The sequence below is a fragment of the Nyctereutes procyonoides genome, unplaced genomic scaffold (genome assembly GCF_905146905.1).
Source record: "Nyctereutes procyonoides isolate TBG_1078 unplaced genomic scaffold, NYPRO_anot_genome, whole genome shotgun sequence".
NCBI lineage: Eukaryota > Metazoa > Chordata > Mammalia > Carnivora > Canidae > Nyctereutes > Nyctereutes procyonoides.
In genome coordinates this window covers 3,568,465-3,590,098 of record NW_026575151.1, presented here as the reverse complement: position 1 = coordinate 3,590,098, position 21,634 = coordinate 3,568,465, and the positions used below count along the sequence as shown (strand labels likewise).

The window sequence follows — 21,634 nt, the reverse complement described above, 5'->3', positions numbered from 1 at the left end:
TAGTTTTTTTTATCAACTTTGCAAAGTAATTCATTTTGATATGTCCTCAAACAAAAACATCAGAGACTGTGCACGCACACACATACACCATACACAAATAACCCTTAAATATGGAAAAAGGCTAACCTGGAAAATAAATAATCTAGGTATTCTAAATGTAATTTAGATTATTTTATTATTTATTTATTTATTTATTTATTTATTTATTTTAGATTATTTTAAAAGGTAAATTCTCCACCATCTATTCTTATTTTCCCATTTCCTATTGTCTTGTTTTTATGGCCTTCATCTTCTTTGATTTTCTTCTTTCTTTGCTCCCTTGTAAGTGCTAATTCCTTCTAATAACCAATGAGATTACGTGTCTTTAGAAACATAGGATCAGAGGTATTTTCATTTTGGTTCAACAATTTCATGCAGGAATCTGATTCAGTTTCTTTATTCCAGCATTTTAAAATGTAGATGTGAATCACTGTCGTCTGGTCTCACAATCACATTAGACATCACTTCCTAGAATTGAGCATTCATTTTCTAAATGGATATTCTTCTCTATTATTAAAGTTGGGATTACTTCACTGTTTTACTTTACTTTCCAGAGCATTTACAGAGTTCTGCATTCTGACTGCTTTTACTTAGTATTACAAGTACTCCTGTGGAATTTACATTTGGTCACAAGTGAACTTCCTCCCTGTTAACTAGTTCCAGAAATTTATTTCCCTAGACATACACATGCACACATACACACATAAAAGGGATGGGTAGCAGGTAGAAAGCCATTTACAGGTAATCCTTTCAACTGGGAACTTCTTTTTAGGTGTCTTAAATGAGAACCTCCACGCTTCAGTCAAGAACAATGAAAATATAGGATTCCCTCAAGCTGGCAAAGTGCGTGGGAATTTCTCTACAATGTATTTATTGTATTATGGGGCTGGGAAGGAAGACTGGGGAAATATAAATATATGAAAACACAAACTATCAACATTTCCCGTATGGTTGCTTCATTGCCTTTATCTATCCATTTTCCATTGCCCATGGTATTTCTCATCCTCTCTGCTATCATAAAAATAGATTGCATTGGCCATGTGGTTAATCTTGTTCCTGCCTTTATTTAACATACTGAAAGAACAATTTGCTTTAGTAGAATGACTTTTCGTATGAATCATCCTTTCCGCTGTTTATATATTCCTTTTTAGAAGTACCATGTTCCTTGCCTGGCCAAATTAGAGATGGGTACATCATAAAGTTTGCCTCTTTAGTGAGACCTTTCCCACTCAATCTACTTTAAAAAGTTAGCCCACCCATCCAGCACTGACTAGAATAATTTTCCTTCTTCGCTTTGTTTTCCTTAATAGTGCTAATCACCATCTGACCTTCTCTACATTTGCCTATTTATTTTTCTTTTTTTATATGTATATTTTTTATCGGAGTTCGATTTGCCAACATATACTATAACACCCAGTGCCCATCCCATCAAGTGCTCCCCTCAGCGCCCATCACCCAGTCAGATGGACTTTTTTCCTCACCAGGACAACATGAGTTCCACATGGGCAAGGATTAGTTTCTGTTATATCCACTACTATAATCTTAGCATCTGATCTACACATGGGGCACCTTTCATTGATTTAACAATATGTGTCAAATGACTGAACTATAGTCATCAGAGTAAAGTAATAGAAGAAAAAAACACTGTCACTTGAGAAACAATCCACATATTTGTATTTCAAATATCTTCCAACTATACTCTCATGTGTACATTTGCTTCTTCTTTAGAGCCACTGAGAGATGCTTAGCCTCACGACAAATTCATTTGTTTATAAGACAGCACTGATAATTTCATATATCTGATGTGATTTTCATACTTCAGAAAAACTTTCTCAGGGAGTTATGATAGCTACTGTTAATAGTTTTATTATCATAATTTATCTTTTCTTTTCATTATATATTTAGAGGTAATAAATTATATGCACTATATCAGTTATTTATTAATAATAGTCATTATTAAAATAATGAATTCTCTCTCATCTTGCCTTACTAAGAATGGGAGCATAGAAAGAGTTCTAGAGGGTTTTGTCTGTAGTTAAAGAAGTTTATACTCTGAAACAGAAGGGAGTCCTGTGATGGTACATCCTACTGAGTTCCCAAGAGAAATGCTCTTGAAGATCCTGTCCCAAAGTGCCTTGTAGATATACGTCCACACATTTGCCCAACTCTAACAAAAAATGAGACCCTGTGCACAGTGTGTACAGTGAACATTTGAAGGCCACTGCCACTAGAACTAAAAGACAAAGAGGATAACAAATTTTCACCTGTTAATAATTAAATTTAAATTATAAAGAAATATAGCATGGTGTTCTGTAGAATTTTTTTTTACTTGTATTTGTTTGCTTTTTATTATTTTGGGAAAAAATGGAGCTCCCTGGTAAATTTGGAGCTAGAGAACCAAATACGGTTAGTTTCAGAGCAGGAAATATCTATCAAATTTATCCCCTCTAACGCCATATGGTTTTTAGATGATTTTTAAGCAGAAAGCTATCATGAGGACAATGAAATCAAATGTAGCATATGGAAGGATAAACAATCTTAACAGGCAGAAATTACAAAGTAAAGAAAGCCTTTCCTACTCAAGTTGGCACGAATTTTTTTTTCTCCAATCTCACAACCTCCCACTGCCAGAAGTTTAAAAATGACAACTCACGTTTTTATGGTTCACACACTTCATGAGGACCAGCTCCCGGTAAGCTCTCTTGGCATGCGTTTGGTTCTGAAAGGGTCTGCTGAGCTTCTTAATGGCCACATTTCTGTCAAGAACAGCATCATACGCAGCGCTGCAGAGATCCAAGAGCAGTTCAGAATTACGAACAAAGTAGCCCTTAGAATTTCTGCCTACTATATGGGTAGAGGATATAGGTAAAGAAAATACTATTTTGGATTCCTACTCTGATACCTTCTCCTCGAGTCACATGCCAATTAAGTTGTAAATAAAGATCTAAAAGTGACTAGTATCAAATCATTCTACTTGCTAGGAAAAGAAAAAAAGAAGAGTATCTTGCCAAAAAACCCCAGTATATAATTGCCTCCTCGAGTGGGAGACAAAAGAACAAAGAAAAGTGCTCTCTTTTCTAATGGTCCAGCCATGTGAATATGGCAAGTCATTTTGTCTCTCTGGGCTTGAATTTCTCATCTAATAATGTGTGATATTTAGGTTTTCTCTAGCTATAAAACCAGATCATTTTTTGGTTATTTTAAATGAACATTATTCCTTCCCATTCACAGGAGCCAGATTTTAAGGTATGCTATTCATTGCCATGAATGCACAGGTTGGTTGATGTTAAAGTATGCACAGTAACAATAACAAAACTCAAAATACGGAATGCAATCAGAGGGTTTTTAGAAGCATAAATAACTGCATTTAAATTCAAAGAAATAAATGAATGCTATAAACATTTGAAGCTTTCAAACTATTTGAGAGCTAAAATTTGCGATGCTTTGAAAAGCAATCCATATACAGTACTGTTCCTTCCATACTCAGAATACATGGGTCTGGGGATCAAATAAGGAAGTGAGTCTCTGTTTGGTATTATACCTAATGACTCATTCACAGAATGTTTTTTGCAATCCACCCCCCCACCCCATCCCTGCAGCTTCAGATGATGCTGGATTTTTTCTTAATTGCCAGGAAAAAATGCAGCAATCAGTGTCCCCTACAATTAATCTTTTGAATTAGAAATGGCATTAACCATTCAGGGTCCATGCAACTAAACTACTAAACTAAAAGTTTAAAAAGGGGTTACTGGGGATCCCTGGGTGGCGCAGCGGTTTGGCGCCTGCCTTTGGCCCAGGGCGCGATCCTGGAGACCCGGGATCGAATCCCACATCGGGCTTCCGGTGCATGGAGCCTGCTTCTCCCTCTGCCTGTGTCTCTGCCTCTCTCTCTCTCTGTGACTATCATAAATAAATTAAAAAAATAAAATAAAATAAAAAGGGGTTACTGTACTGTAAGACAATGAAAGACTAGAGGGATAAAGTTGAACAAGGTCTTATAGTTCATCTGGTCCCTTCTTCCATGTAATACTCTCTTCCAAATTATCTCCAGAAAAAGTTTGGCCAGTCTCTGCTTGAGCATCTCCAAAAACATGATATGTTAATATCAAGCCCATTATGTTGTTGGGCAGCTTTGAAAGTTAGAAATGTCATCTTCTGATAAGCAAAGTTGTCTCTCTTTGAGAGACATGTGGTTTCTGCAGACTTTCTCTGCCTACCAGGGTAACTCTCAAAATAAAGTATTCCCTTTTCTGTCATGGTACATCCATAATATTTGAAATCCTTAAAGACTGCCCACAATCCTTGGCCTAGTCTATAAGCACCCAATAGCTCTTGGCTTTTCCTTCCCAAGCCAAACATCACCAGTGTCCTACCACCATTTGTCAGAATGTGATTTCAGGGCCTATCACCATCTGGTCAACTTCCTCTGAATATATTCCAGTCTGTTGATACCTGAAAATGTTGATCCTGAACTAAATAAACATTGCTAGTCAAGGCATGAACTGTCAGTGAAGATTAGGGTGGAGCTATCAGCTTCTTCATTCATTTACTAGCTCCTTCATTCTGCTGACACAGTTAATACAGCTAAGTCTGTCTTGACTTCTTTGATAATAATATCACATACTATTGATTCAAAGTGAGCCTATGTTAATTAAAAATACTATCTTTTAAAAATCTGTGCTGCTTTTAAACTCTTCATGTCAGCACTGATTCTGTTCTTGTTAACCTGCTAATGGCAGCACAGGTAAAGGAAAGAGTCAAATGGACCTACATCTTTAGTAGTGCCCAAGAACAACAGTGAATTTGGAAATGCAGGAATAAACTTGTTTTCTGAAGTTAAGAAATTGTATCAGCAGGAAATTGATTAAAAAATATCTTAGAGAGAATAAATTTTAGGCCAAAACAACTTAGCTGAACTCATTACATTATCTAAAGAAAAAATAGCAATCAGTCATGCAAGCCTAGAAAGGAATCAGAGAGGCAAATTCTGATTAAATAAGAAGTGCCCTTCCACGTAGGTCCAGGGAGATGTTCACATCTGCATTGTGATAGTCAGAGACTATGGACAGTTGGCATTCTGATCAGCACCCTCTGATCCAGCTGACTCTATTTTCTGTAGTCAACATTCTGGTCATGCTGTCCTTCAGATTTTTGCATGCAGGAATATTATCTACATTTGGTCAGCTTGACTATGGCATTTCTCATTATTTCGTAGATTGGCATCTCATTGTTTTATGTGAACCTTTAGTGAAGACTTGTCACTGTGCGTTTGAGTGCCTGAGATACCAACCAGATCCTGCAGGACAGTGGGCCAGCTTCCAACTTCATGTGGAACAGCTGAGAAAATGCCATGCTCTGCGGTTCTTGGGATGTTCTGACCAGTTTCCTCCAGAAATGTGGTTTTCTCCCTCCCCCTGATAACTCTTCCTTGAAGCTGTTTTAGGTATGAATCTCAGCATTGCTGCTTACTAGATGTGGAGCTGGGGCAAGCCACTTAACACTCTGTCATTAGCTTCCTCATATTCAAGATGGAGATAACAGTCTGACAAGATTATAGTAATGAATAAAAGAGGTAATAATGTATCTATAGTGCCTCACTTAGAGTAAGCACTTAATAGATAATGACTATTGCTATTTTTAAAATCAGTGTTCTTGTTGGAGTCATTGTGTAGTGCAGGTCAGGATAAAATAGAAATTGCTATGGTGGGGACGCCTGGGTAGCTCAGCAATTGAGCTTTGGCTCAGGGAGAGGTCCCAGTCCCGGGATCAAGTCCCACATCAGGCTTCCTGCATGGAGCCTGCTTCTCCCTCTGCCTGTGTCTCTTCCTCTGTGTGTGTGTGTGTGTGTCTGTGTGTCTCTCATGAATAAATAAATAAAATCTTTTTTTAAAAAATTGCTATGGCATGTGCTACAATTGGACATGTATCTACTACTCATCAGTTTTTCATCTTTCTACTAATTACAAATGCATTCAACTATATCACTATCTTGGCCACATTTACCAAGTTTGTCCGATGATGTAAATATAAACACTGAGAGCAAAAGTCTTGTTAAAATCTAGATATAGTATAGCCATATAGTTCTATTACTTACCACTTTAATGAGTTATCTAGTATTATTTGTTTTTAATGAACTTTTTATTCAATGATTGCTATGTCCTTTCTTAATGGCTTACAGGGTGACTTTTCTAACCAATACTAAGACCAATGTCAAGCTCAGCAGATGTCTCTTAGACTCTCTTCCCTTTCAAGAAATAAAAAACATTTGCCTGTCTACAGTGAAATGGAATACTGCGGTTTGGCTCATTGACTTTTTATTTGCCACCTTTTATCATGTCTTCTTGGATGGAAGAGTCTTGGGAGTTAAATGTACAATTCCCAGATGCTTTTGCAGCTAGTGCTCTGTACTCCAATAAGGTCCTGCCACAAAGACGCAACTATGAGAGATTTGTAAGGCAAAAGTGAAAATGGTCATCTTCAGCCATTTCTTGGTTTGCAATCAAGGTCTCATGGAGATGTAAAAATTTTTTTTCTGCAAGTAGTGATTCATTCTCCAAATTCTTGGCTGAGAAGAGGGGTTGAAGCAACAGGGGAGGCCAGGTTCCAGGGCCCAGTCACCAGCATTGTGGAATAGTGACAACAGTAGTAACAAGTACAGAGTTTCAGCTCTATGATTCCTAAATCTCAGTTACAATCATGATACTCTCAGAGGTGGGAGGTCCCCTGGTGACTCAGCTCTCTAGTGTCTGGGAGTCATTCCAAGAAACCCAGACTACAGGCTACTTCTCCAGGCCTTCCAATGATTTTGTAAGCACCCAATTTACCGTATTAAATCTTTGCCTACTTTAAATGTTTCTGTCTCCTGCCATGAACCCTGGATGACACTACAATTGTTCCCATCTTCTATAATTCCTCAGTGACTATTGGCAGCAGTTTAGCAAATACATCTGCAAATTGGCATCACTGTTGCTGTATAGTCACAAATGAATGTCTGAAAGTTCTCCATTACTCTCGAGTCATCTTTTTTTTTTAGAGTCTTGGTTCTTAGCACCTCACTTTTTTTCTTTCAGTACTTTTTTTCTTTTCTCTTCATGCAGGTAAGAGGTAAATCTTTATGAAGATTTTCCAGCAACTTTCCAGCAACTTTGCTAAAAATTTTCCACAATTTCTTGACTCACAGTACTAACTCACCTCCACTTCTACCAGATTTATTTTAAAAAGAAGGACATAGCTTTTTGTAGTTATGCTCCTGTCATGTAATGATGCTATAAAGCTAAGTTTACTTCTTTGTATGTATTTATATAAGCACACACATGGAGACACACACACATGCACACACACGCTTCTCTGCAGGCAACTACTATTCTCAATATATTTATCAGGGCTTTTTTTGTTTTTTATTTTTTCCTTCAAGCAATTGCAGACAACCTGCTGTTACAAATATTCTTCGTCTTAAATAATCATTCATTTGATAATTTTCTTGATCCCTTTCCTTTCACATTTAAAGGATCATATTAACAGGTTTGTGGGCCAAAAAAAAAAAAAAAACAAAAAATATCTCTAGGCCTTAAGAGAACTTTATGTCTTAAATTTTTTTTTAATTTTTTTAACTTTAAAAACCTTATCATTACAGTATCTTAAACATCTTAAGCCATAGACCAGCAGACCAAATTCGATCCTGGGATAAATGCTGTACCTTTCATTGCTCTTTTCTCACTTTTCCACAGGCTTCTCATGTGACCTTCTCCAAAGGCCTGGACTTTAGTTGAAAGCTACCCAAAAAAATTTCATCCCAGTGCCCTCAAATATCTCACTTTTGTGCCCAAACATTACAACCCCTAGAGATTCTGTGGAGACACTGATTCCACCATGGAAAACAGTGTTGGGGAAACCGCCAAACTCATCTCTGCCTCAAGACTTTTGTAATCATTCCTCCTTATGCCAGGAAAGCTATTCCCACATCCTCACTTACTTGATTCCATCTTGTGATTCAGGTTTCAGCCCAAATATCATCTCCTTAGTAGAAGCCTTCCCTAATCACCCCCTCAAAAGTCAACAGTTGATTTTTTTGATTAATTGCTTTTGTCATTAAATTGCTTAGCTGTAGTAGTTTGCTTATGTTTTGTCAGGGAAGCTTTTGATTACAAGCAATAGAATTCTAACAGTGACTTAAGTAAGAAAAATATTAGTGATATTATGTGATGGAAAGTCTAGAATTAGCCATGTCCAATTTTCAGGGATACACTATAACTCTTGTGGGCCCTAGGCACTTTTGATTTTTGATTTTCTGCAAATTGGTTCTCAGCATGTTCAAAAAAAGCCAATGATAGAATTCCATTAGTGCATCAAAGGGAAGTATAGGTGCTGTGCTGCATTGCTAAGATTTCCCCTCCAGGAATAAAGGATTTATTATCCCAGCTGTTGAGAGTGCTGCCAGCAGACAACCCTCAGCTCTTAACCTCAGTTGGGTATAATTTCATCCAAAAAGATCTGCTTAACTAAAGGCTACACTTTCTTCATGGGAGGCCTTCATTCAATGACTGATAAACCTGCGATTATAAATGTCTGGCCACCTCATTCCAATGTAGGACAGCTGGTAAGGCTCATTCCATCTTCAGAACTCCCAGTAGGGTCAGCTGAGGCTTCTTTTGAGCTTGCATCACAGCTGAACTTTTGCCTCTTGTCCTTTCTACGGGTGTTAACCCCTGAAACACTCCCTAATAAATCTCCTGCATGCAATCGCCACCTCATAAGGTATTTTCTGGGTAATATAACATTTGACAAGCAGTAATTCATGGCCAAACACACCAATAAGCATGGAGTTCACCTGGACCTTTCTCTAATCAAAAGGCAGGGTCTGATTATGGATGAAAGCTACATTCAGAGCTCAACATCAAGTAAAGCCATTTCACTTATGCAACAAACTAACCCAGATGACCAAGCCTAGTTTCATAGATTCCAACCAAAACCGCTCAATGAACAACAGAGTTGAAGTAGGGGCAGCAAGGCACTCAGAAGCCCCTCCCTTCAGTGAACTACTGACAGGGCACATTTCACAAAGACCTACAACCTTAATGAAGAATACGGGATCAGCTAAACAAACTCATTACCACCAAAAATAGATGAACCTAAAGAAGACAGCTGCCCTAGACATAAGGCAGCCATGTTATTGGAAATCAGGATGGGATGATGGCATTGGAGAAGAAACTGAAGGCTCCCAGAGAGAAATTGCTTCATCTTGGTGAGATGGGGCTATAGGGTACATGCAGGTACTGGCTCTCTTGCTCTATTTTTATCTTTCTGACAAGTTGTCTCATGCTCACCCTGCTGCCCTTCATGACCATTCAGTGCACCACCCATGTAAGTTCATACCCATGTTTTAACCTACAGAGTCCACAAAGCTGCCAGGCTGCCATTCAATAGGGTAAGTTGGAAACTTGGAAATTTACAGTTTGGCTTGCTATGAAATATGTGAGGCTACAGAAGCTGGTCAATCTGCATATAGAGAACACACAGACTATGTGGGTCAGAATATCCTTAGCATGTGGGTTTTGCCATTTGTGTGGCATAAAGCTATAATTACTTACTTTTTTTAGTGTCTAGTAAAGCTTCTTTAACCCTTTTGTGATAAACCCTTTGACAAAAATAAAGAAAACTGAGAATACATATTTAATTGGAATACTATATACTGAATTTACATTTCTTTGTGTTTTCTTAGGCACAACCAAGTGAAAACCAGAAAATAATTCTTCTAAAGGAACATCAGTATGTATTTCAAAGTCCGTAATTATTTCAGGAAGACTGCCCAACCACAGTAATTTAATACATGCACCTGCAAAAGATGCACTTACAGGTTACTCCTGAAGCAGGACTTTTCATTTAGGTCAAATGGCTGTTTATTCTAAATTAGTATTGTTCATTTTAAGTTCTAAGGGTTTCCTTTTTTTGGATACATACAAAAAGTTAAGCAAAGCTGTTAATGTGTTCTATTAGCAGAAAAATAATTTTGTAAGTATTCAAGTTTTTATATTTTACCAAATGCTTCAAATATAAAATTAGTACTTTTCAAGAATAGTTTGATTATTTATCCAATTCAATAACTCAAAATAAGGCTTATGAAAATTCAAGGTGAAACATCTAACAATAGTGTAAAAACTTAAAATCTTAGTTGAAAATGACATAGAAGACCCATTACTTACTTTTTTCAATAACACAAATACAAATTATTTTGGAGAATATCATCATACTAAAACCAATTTTCTTACCAAATTAAGAAATCTATAGGGCAGAAATGGATTTGAATTAGTTGTGATACAAATGTAATTCACATTGGGTCCAAATAAATTGCAATATTCTACAAATCAAAATATAATTTGCATATACCTAAAACATATTTAATGTTATAAGTCAATTCTATATAAGTAAAAAATAGAATTTATAGGTACCAAAATTTGTAAATATTTTTATACATACATGGCAAGTTTCACTTTATTACAAAAATTTAGAGACAAAGCTGATATTTAATCAAAAAAATAAAGGTGTTTCAGAAAGGCAATCGGCATTTTTTCTTTAAGATTTTGTTTATTTATTCATGAGAGACACAGAGAGAGAGAGAGAGAGAGAGAGAGGCAGAGGGGGAAGCAGGCTCCATGCAGGGAGCCCAACGTAGGACTCGATCCTGGGTCTCCAGGATCAAGCCCTGGGCTGAAGGTAGCACTAAACCGCTGAGCCACCCGGGCTTCCCTAGTTTACTTTTAAAGAATAAGTTAATTTAAAACCATTTTAATGGCACTGTTTTTACATATCATTGTATTTGAATGTGCCCTTTCACCATCAAAATTTCCCAGCATCAGATGAAGGATAAGCTTCCTGCTGCTCATGACCACTTGGGTCCTGGTTGAAGAGCTTTTGCAGGTCACTCTGACAAGATGAAAGAGGCAGAAGCAAGGCACTGCTCTTCGGTAGTTACTGCTACATTTCCACCTGTAGCTATTTCCTGGCAATAAAATTAGAAGTATGATGTATATCTGATAGTCTTATTTTAATATTGATCTTCCTTAAAAAATCTGCATAGCAACCTAGGTAAGTTTCAGAACTTGGATAATGTTGGACTTAGTCAAGAAGCGGAAGGTTACTGAGTGCATCCTTTCTTTCTTTCTTTCTTTTTTTTTTTTTCTGCAAGTAACCCAACTCTGAAACAGTTGACTCTCATATTGTCCTTGTGGTAAGAATGGGATACGTTTAAAATGAAGGAACCAGAGACAGTAAAATGTTCCTTTGGCTCAGGGGTTGGGACTATTTCTTGACAATTGCAAAATTGATGAGATCCATTAGGTGACTCACAGGAGTGACGAATGGTTCCTGCACATAGCACAGATGATAAGAATAAATATTGCCCAACCTATGGACCTACTTTGTCTTCCTCTAAACCGGCTCCAGCACAATGTTTCTGGCTTTATGACTGCATTCCACTAGCCTGATGACTGGTGTAAGCACTGCTCACTATGAACGGCCTCCAACACCTCCTAACATATCCATGTAGAATTTTTATTGGCTATTGTCTATCCCCCTTGGACTTTTTTATGCCATTTATTTTTTAATTCACTTCCCCTAGTCTGATATTTGGGTTGATATTTATGAAACTGAGCTCTATCTCTGCAGTTTGTACCATCATTATAATAGACTTATTACATGCTGCCTTTTACTGCATCTTTTTCTGCCCTCAAAGTTGTGCTCCTTAGTGGCCAAAATCCTGAAGATTTAGCTTTTTTATCCCAGACATGCTTTTTGCATGAAATTGTATTTGCTATTGCTAAGTGTTTATTTCCAGAGCTTTAAATATGCTAATAAAAGGGCATTATATGAGCTAAAGGACAAATGTTTAAATAAACCAGGCATCATATTTTTAAATGGCAGGGCTATACAGGATGCCAAGATATCATCTCAGCTATGATGTCTTTCTCAAAGCTCCTGATTCACATATATGATTGTCCACTGAATGCCTCTAATTGGATGTCTCAGAAACATCCGAAAATTAATATTCCCAAACCAAACAAACTTGATTTTTCTCTTAACCTTAAATTACCCTCCTCTGATCTTTCCCTTAAACATCCATTTGTTCAAGTGTAGAAGGCATCTCAAGTTTTCTTTTCTCATCCCCTCCCCAAATCCAATCCATGAGGAAGGCTTGTATGTACCTACAATGTATATTTTCAAATTGGTCCGTTTAACTCATACTCCCTTTCCATTACCATGTGTCTAAGGTACCACAGAGATTGCCCCTTAAATAGTCCCCTTGCACTAGTTCTTGCTTCTATAAATCTATACTTGACCATTCTCACAGTCTTATTCTATGTAAATTAGGCTATCCCTGCCCATATTATTTTGTGTCTAATCCTGCTTATTTTTAGCACTTATCAAAAAAAATGTCTTGAGTAGCACAGCTGTAATAAAATAATAGAACCTCATAATATTGTTATGAAAATTAAGTTAGCTTAACAACAACAGCAAACCTGTCCCACTGCTTGATTATAAGTCCTATGAGGGCAGGGGCCACATGACTCTTGATCACCACTTTTTTCCTAGTTTTATTGAGATGTAATTGACATATTATATTAAAGTACACAATATGATTATTTAATAAATGTATATATTGAAAATAATTATCACAATAAGCTTAGTTAACATCCATCACCTCATATAGTTAGAACTCTTCTTATGATGAGAACTTTTGAGATCTTTTCTCTTAGAAACATTCAAATACACAATATTGTTGACTATAGTCACCATGCTGTGCATTACATCCCTAAAACTTATGTATTTTATAACTGGAAATTTATAGCTTTTGACTACATTTACCCATTCCCCACCTCACCCTATCTCTGGCAACCACTAATGTGTTTCTGTTTCTGTATCTATAAATTTCTTTTCTTTAGATTCCATATATAAGTATGATCCTATATTATTTATTTTCTCTGTCTGACTTATTTCACTTAGTATGATGCTCTCAAGGTTGTCATATTGTCACAAATGGCAGAATTTTTTAATGGCTGATTAATATTCCATTAAAAATAGATGTATTTCATATATATCTATAATATCTATTTTATATAATATCTATAATATCTATATATAGGATATTAGATATATATCTCTATGTATTATATATCTCTATATTATATATCTATAATATCTATATCTATATATACATATATAGACAGATACTATATCTATATATACATAGATTAGATAGAACTATATATCTCATATTTTCTTTATCCATTCACCCATCAATGGACACTTAGGTTATTTCCATGCCTTGGTATTGTAAATAATGCTATAATGAGAGTCTTTCTCACCTTTGCATTGTAAAGCATGATACAGTGTCTGGCATATCATTGACATTAAATAAGTATTTGTTAAACAAGTAAATTAATTTATGATTACAGTACTCCCAATGGTAGAGCAGAGTGAATTTATAGGTCTTGAATTTCTACAAACATGAGTTGAACATCTATTAAGTATTTTTGAAGTCGTGTCATCTTTAAAATCAATGTAAAATCAAGGGGCACCTGGATGGCTCAGTCGGTTAAGTGTCTGCCTTTGACTCAGGTCATGATCCCAGGGTCCCAGAATCAAGCCCCCACCGAGCAGGGAGCCTGCTTCTCCCTCTCCCTCTGCCTGCTGCTCCCCTGCTTTTGCTCTCCCTCTCTCAAATAAATAAATAAAATCTAAAAAACAAAATTCATATAAAATCTATACTTTAACCCCATATATATGTGTGTATATATATATATATACATCCATGTTTATTTTAATATAAAATTTCAATTCCCCACCAACACTTCAGTATTCACACGAAACTTGAGTTCCAGTATGACCTGCCATGTCACCACAGAGTTCTGAGTATTCCTGGCTATTGAACCCACACTCCTCCCTGCCCAGCCTCCACCCTGAAGTATAAAGACATCAGTGTGAAAAATGGGAGATTAACAAATAAGTTGTTTTCTTTTTTTACCAAATTTTATTAGCACTTTCTATAAACAATATTGTGACTGTACCTTCTCCCACCAATGTTTTCCTAATATCAAATAATTAGCCAGATTTGCTTCAGCAAAGATCAACTAGAATCATCTTCACATTGATAGCTGTTGATATGAAACCTAGGTAAACCTCATATTGGAAATCTTAATGTGACTGTTGACTCTAGGACAAAAACAAATCCAAACAAACAAACAAAACCTCAGTAAAGGCCATTTTGAATTTATTGTAGTGTTACTCAAGTAATCCTGGAGTCCAGGATTGGGTTTCTTCCACTAAGAAGTTTTATTATTTCTGTAGCACAAGGTATCATTAACTCAGGTTGGGAAAACCCTGGGCTTCTAAGTTTTACGTAAGCAACAATCTTATAAGACAGGCATTCTTATTATCCCCAATTGTTCAGGTGGCAAAACTGAAGCTTAATTATAGCAACCAGTATTTATTAGTTTTAAGCACTTTTTCTCCCACTTATTTGCATCTAAAAGTTCTTAACACTCTCTGTACATGAATTCATTTGAGCCTGAAGAAAACCATATGAAATAAGTATTAGTATAATCTTACTATCATCATTTTTACTATTCTTACAAAATTCCCACAATTTTGAAATTATTTCAGAATAAAAGGTCAAACATTTTCATTATAAATATACAGAAGTACAGCAAACATTTGAAAAATTAAGATGTAACAGCACACAAGTATGACATTGTGAGATGTCTTAATTTTTCTTCAGTTTTTCTGGAACTATAGAATTGTCTGCATTTTCTTTATTAGATATTAACATTAACTTGCTGACTTTCTATAGAAATTTGGTGACCTAGTAAAGAAAACTGAGGTACAAAAAAAGAAGGAAAAAAAAGAAAATTGAGGTACAGAATGGTTAAATGACTTGTTCACAAAAAAATTATGATATGCGAGATTTGAGGGTACAATTACCCTCTGTTGTAGCTTTGCTCCTGTGTTTATAAAAGAAGTGAGCTTCCAAGAAATACTACAAACCAAAAGCCTTGAAAAGTCACAAAAATGTTTTTGATAAGGCCGATTTCTATAAGAGACACGCGGTAAAACTAGATAAATGGCTAGTAAATGCTGCATTTGTTAGTTCTGTGTTTGTTTTAAACAAACATGAAGACCAGTCACACAAGGTTTGGTCTATACAGTATTCTTTTCATATAGCCTATATCCCTGAGAATTTTACCCAGTGATAGAAAATTAGCAGTTTGAGACTACATGATGGAATTACTTTGCCCAGCTGTAGAAAATGTACCACACCAGTCAAATATGAATATTGATTTTACTCCTAAATGCATGTCCGCCTCTTGCACTCTCCACCTTCTTCCTGTTGGCTGTTGTCATTAACAACCGGTTTACAGACCCCAGATGGATTTACTGACCAGCTGATTTTAACAGCCCTCCCACTACATCCTGCTTTTGTGCTTTTATGTATGCTCAGTTAGAAACACAAGGCACCCAACATTCATAAGATCCAGGTTGGAAAAGATTATTTATTTATGGACTCTGTGATGCAGCCCAAGTTTAAGAGAAGGTCAGAATGTACAAGACTCATTTAAAAGTAAAAACACTCTTGTCCCAAAGGTTCTTCCTGTGTTGTTGATAAATGAAAGCATTCTGATGTATGTAGGCATCTGTGCACATGCACATACGTATTTTTATTAATCATCTTATTCTGGGACACCATAACTAATATATAAGTGAGATCATTTGAGCACTTAAATTCTGCATCCTAGGTTTGTAAAAATAATACTTCTTTGTCTTTTTGCTAAGCACCACAGGGAAATGGAATTCTATTGTGCTTTTCTTTTTAATTTGAATACTCATTTTTGAAACTCAAGTTCAGTTAAGACTATGTGGTTATCCTTTCACTTGCTCAACAAAAATTTATTCATCTTCTACCATGTGTCTATTTTTACATATTGGATATATTTATTTGGATAAACTAAAAGATTTCATAGAAGGTTGAATTTAAATGTTAATAAATCATGCCATATGTTACAAAATTAAGCAAAAACTTCCTGATATTTATTGTGATAGATACAATGTACAAGTTAACTTTCCTGTACTCAAAGAACTGTAACATATTGGGGAATACAAAATAGAGGAATAAAATACAAACTAAAAATATCAGGTAAAAAAATTAGAGTAGAAAATACTAGATGCTAGTGGAAGTTCTAATTTTAAGGAAATATGGAGGATGCCAAACAGGATAATTCTGGAGGTGATAAAATGGAGAGGGAACTGGTTGCAAGTATGGGATTAGTTTATATAGGATGAAACACTGTACACAGTATCAGCAGGCAAAGTGGATTAACTGAGTTCAGATGCCAGGATGTAGGTAGTTATGGCCGTAGGGGGCACTTTGTGGATGTTAATTCTGTTGGCTTTTAGTTTTTCAATGAAATAGGAAACAAGATCATCAGCTGAGTGAGAGGGTGGGGAAAAAGAGTTTTAAGGCAAGAGGGAAGGGATAAAATTGTCACCTAAAATAGTAGAAATGTAAGTGAACTCAAGATCCTGAACAGTAATAAAATCACTTCATCTTGCTGATCTTGAAATTAGGTATGTGTAGTCAAAAGAACTTCATGTTTTTCTCCACCCATATTCATCCTAGTGCTAAGGAGTTAGATTTAACCAGCATTTGTGTTTTGCCAGCAAGAGGAGAGGGGATGATAGTTGATAGTTTGTATAGAGGATAAATTATAATATGAGGCCCATCTAAACCACATGAAGAGGAAAAGGAGTACAAGAGGGGGATCAGGAACAGAGCAATAATGGCAGATTGTAGACTGTAGGTCTTTATGAGGTTGAAGAATTATTGAAAATGAGACACTAATATTAAATGCATTGCTCCTTCTAGAAAAAAAAAACTTCAAGTTTGGCTTCATTTTAATAATTGAAAACACATACAAACAAGATCTGGTTGTTTTGATGATCTAGCTAACAGGCATAAAAAAAGTTTAAGAGGCAAGAAGTAGAGAACATAATAAACATAAAGAACTATCACTGCAGGATGTGATAATGAATTTGAGGATTTAAAAAACCCAAACTGCGCGTCAAGACTAATATATCAGTTTTAAAAAGCACAGTTTGGAAAATACCTACTTAGCTAGGATTTTATCTTGGCATACACTAGTTGCTGTATTTTTAAAACAAGGACTATAATTCTTCCCCAGTCTACATCATAAATCATAGCTTTATTGCAGTTTCAAGGTAGAAAATGAGGTGGAGGGGATGGCCCCATGAGTTTATGATCAAATTACTGGCAGCATGTTGTGCCAAAAATGCAATTAGTCAATTGTTTCAGCATAAATCCTGTTTATAGGTCACTAACAAATGTAAAATGTTAATGTTAAAAAGTGTTCTACTTGCCACTAAATATTTTTAAATCATGTTATTTATGAGACAATGCAAATAACATTTTACGTGAACACTGACATTGACTCTCAAAATACACTTAAATTATGAAATAAGAGCTTGAAATACTATCTTAAAAAACACAGCCAACAATATTTGATAAGAGCAATGAAATAAATTGAAGTGTACCAGATCAGAAGAGATTATCAAATATGAACACAATAAAATACCAACCTAGAACTTAACTCCAATGGTCACCTCATTTTTGTTCAAACTCTACTCAGAATATAAGATAGTACTCTAATTCATACTGAGTTAATAAGCAATTTGGGTAATCCTTCATACTCAGATAAAACTTAAACATAATTCTTCTGTAATTTTATTGCTATGCATCTTGAGTTAAAATATTGAAATAGTATAGCTGTTAGTCTTATGATGATTTTATACTGCCCTTGATTGAAAAGAAAACCCAAATAGAATATATTTTTTGTACTGAAAATACATCTAACCAAATAAATTTATCTTGTTGAAATTTGCAGATAATATGACTTTCAAAATCTTAGATGGATTATAATAGTGATCAAAAATGCATTTTTAAGACTGTGAAGTCAAACTGATTAATTTTGTCACTTAGTTCAACAAAAATTTGCCTCTTACTATTTCTGATCTTAATCTCAACTCCAATTCTTTTAGATGACAAATTGTTTACAATTTAAAAGAGCAAGACTTAATGCTGCTTACATTTAGATTTTCTAGGGTTAAGACCGTGGTCTCTTTATACTCCTCTTCCTTTTCACCGGCTTCCACATGTATCAGGTAGAATTGGAGTGGCTACAGATATTTTGGGGATCTAAGGCAAAATTAAGTTAGGAATACATTTATTTTGGTTCAGTGGGTTATTATATATTTTGAAATAATTTATGTATTTAAATCACTGCAACTTTTTCTGGTATAGGTGTGATTTTTAAGAATATTGCTACCATTGGGCCCAATCTTGTGACAAGGAGTGGAGGGCCAGCAGTTATATCACTGTGTGAACACGGCCTGATGCTGGAAGTATGTATCTACAAGATAGTGGTGAAGAAACAAGGTTTGCAATACATGAATCTAGAAGGTAATCTGTGAACAATATTTTCTACTATTGAAATCCATACTTAAAAGAAACTAGAAAGAGTTTTTCCCAAATTTGACAATTCTCAACAACACTTATTTAGTGTCTAAAGTATATGACTGTATCAGTAATGAATTATGAAGATGAAAAATATTTTCTAAACTATCAATAATAAACGATAAGTTTTGACCAACCATGACAGGAGACTAAATTTTCTATTTTCTCTATAGGTAATATTATTATAAAGTCATTGTCATATGAAGACATGTTCAAAGAATATGCAGCCAAAAATATAGTAAAAGGAGTATTACATTAATTAGTTAAATATTATTTTTTAAAGGTTTTACTTATTATTTATTAGAGAGTGTGCATGCAAGAGAGAGCACAAGCTGAGGGAGTGGCAGAGAAGGAGAGACAAGGAGAAGCAGACTCCCCACCTAGCAGGGAGCCCAATGTGGGGCTCAATCCCAGGACCCTGGGATCACAACCTGAGTTGAAGGCAGACACTCTGGTGCCCTAAAATATGATTTTTCTGGTTCTTATAATTCCATGGTATTTCTTTCAATTTGAAATTTGTTGGAATTTTTTCTAATTAATTGATTATTGATTTATTTTTAAATTTAGACTTTACTTTTGAGAGCAATTTTCGGTTTACAAAAAAATTAAGGGGAAGGTTCCAAGATGCCCTTAATTCCCCTTACCCCCACACATGCCTAGCTTCCCCACTATCAACATCCCCTACCAGAGTGGTACATTTGCTACAATTGATGAACCTACAGTGACACATCATTATCTCCCCAAATCCATGGTTAATATTACAGTTTATTCTTGGTGTTGTACATCTATGGTTTGGACATGTTATTCATCATGGTGATATCACACAGAGTATTTTCACTGCCCTAAAAATTATCTGTGTTCCACCTATTTATCCTTAATCCCTCATAAAACTTATCTTTATTCTAAACAGATTATTTGCTTTCATTATGAATTTTATATTTGTGATTTTTCTTAAAGGGGATCTCCCCAAATATTATAAGCTTAAGGCCCAGCAAACCTAGGTGTGTCCTTTCCATAATATAATATTTCACATGCCCATAGCTAAAATAGTCTACAGAGTCAACCAATAGTTAGAACATACTACTTGACACTTCTTGAAGATATGTGCTTCTGTGGTCTGGATGTTTGTATCTACACCCAAGTTGATATGTAAGTTGATATGTTAAAATCTTCATGCTCAATGTGATGGTATTTGGAGGTGGAGCCTTCAGGAAATTATTAGGTCATGAAGGCAGAACCCTCACAAATTGGATCAGTGTCCTTTTATGAGAAGCCCCAGAAAGATCTCTCTCCCTTCTGACATGTGAAGGTTATGCTAAAATGAACCAGAAAGCAGACTTTATCAGATATCAAATGTGTTGGTGCCTTGATCCCAGACTTTCCAGCCTCTAGAACTGTGAGAAATATATTTCTGTTGTTTATAAGCCACCAAATTTATGGTATTTTGTTATACCAGCCTGAATGGACTAGGACATGTGCCTACAGTTCTGTGTTTAAGGGAGAGTATGAACTTTAAGAAACTCATTTTGTAGGTGTTAACATGTATGAATCCAGCATACCCAGCCAGAATTTTTGGTTCAGACATTGAGTCTAGAGCCAGACATGTTCTCTGTGACTTCACTGAGGTGTAGTCCTTACTGACAATGTGCTGAATAAATTAAGGAGATATCCCATTCTAATCTAAACATAAGATTACCTCAACCAGCTTCTAGCAGCAGATTCTCTGCTTGAAAGCATTGATAAATTATAAATAATGTCTCCAAGGTAACAAAAAACTACATACTTAGAATGGGAAGAAGACTTAAGAGTTCATTTCATCTAACATTTCACCAAATAAAGAATCTATGTAAAATACAACACCTTTAAGAGACACTCATACAGCCAGCTTTTGCTTAAAATTTATCAGTAGCCAATTGCTTACAACTTCATGAGGAAGACAACTATTGATGAATGGCCCTGATTCTGATGAAGTTCTTTCTATATTAAACCAAAATCCAACTCTTATTAATTCTGTGATGTTCTCTGGAGCTAGACTGATTAAGTTTACTCACAGGTCTTCGAATATTGGAAGATCTCTTCCATCTCCCTGATCTCTACCCCATTTGCTCTATCCCACTGTAACACACACACACACACACACACATACAAACTATTGGCTGCTGGAGATGTGAAACTTGGTAATTACTTCCCAGGCTCCCAAATTCTGCTTTATACCAGATGCACAATAAATACTTTGCAAAGCACTAAAAGCACTATGCTTGTCAGCAGCAATTTTCAAAAGGAAAGAAAAAGCATATTGTGCATTTCCATAAATAGCAAATAGTCTACTGAATTTTTAGCTAGAAATTAGCTACAAAGACATTTAATCATTGAACAAATACCATAATTTTATTTAGATATGCGGAAATTGAGGCCTGAGGAAAACAATTAACTTATCCAAAATCACAGAGCATATTTGTGACCCATATTCTATGAGATTTTGTCCCAATTTCTAAAGAAATGTTGAAATATAAAAATCAATCTCAGCATTGTTAATCATCAGGATTCACTTGAAGGAATCACAAACCATCTTACCAAGAGGATACTGTTTACCAAAAACAATACTAGTATCTTAGAAAAAAATCATAAAAATTATAGTCCCATGGTAAACATGAGATACTTATACCTTGAACAAGATACTATGGGATACAGCACATATCTCAGGTCATTAAACCATCAAATCATCTGGATATTATCAATCTAAATACCTTCACTGAGCAGAACCCTCTAATTGTTAGTGGAAGGACAAAAACAGGTACATAGTTTTTGTTTGTTTGTTTGTTTGTTTGTTTTTTTAAATCCCGTCTGAACAAGGCTTATTGTCTCAGTATACTTTGTGTTAAGAAGTGACTCTCCAACCCCAACCTATAGGGTGTGCATTTAAGTAAAATAAGTGGTGAATTCCCTGATTGCAGCAAAGTTTAACAATGCAAAACACTTCTAGTCCTAACATGTTAATGAATCAGTAGTCATTAGACA

At 35.5% G+C, this 21,634-nt stretch overlaps 1 protein-coding gene across 4 annotated transcripts in view; it reads right to left on the bottom strand.

Annotated features, from left to right (window-relative positions):
* The window catches only part of MAPK10 (mitogen-activated protein kinase 10), a 334,813-nt gene that overhangs the window by 79,461 nt on the left and 233,718 nt on the right, over positions 1 to 21,634 (bottom strand). For all 4 annotated transcript variants that reach the window (XM_055313051.1, XM_055313052.1, XM_055313053.1 and 1 more), the window contains one exon: positions 2,693 to 2,822. In XM_055313051.1, coding sequence (XP_055169026.1) covers positions 2,693 to 2,822 — 130 coding nt within the window. The remainder of the gene's footprint in view (positions 1 to 2,692; positions 2,823 to 21,634) is intronic.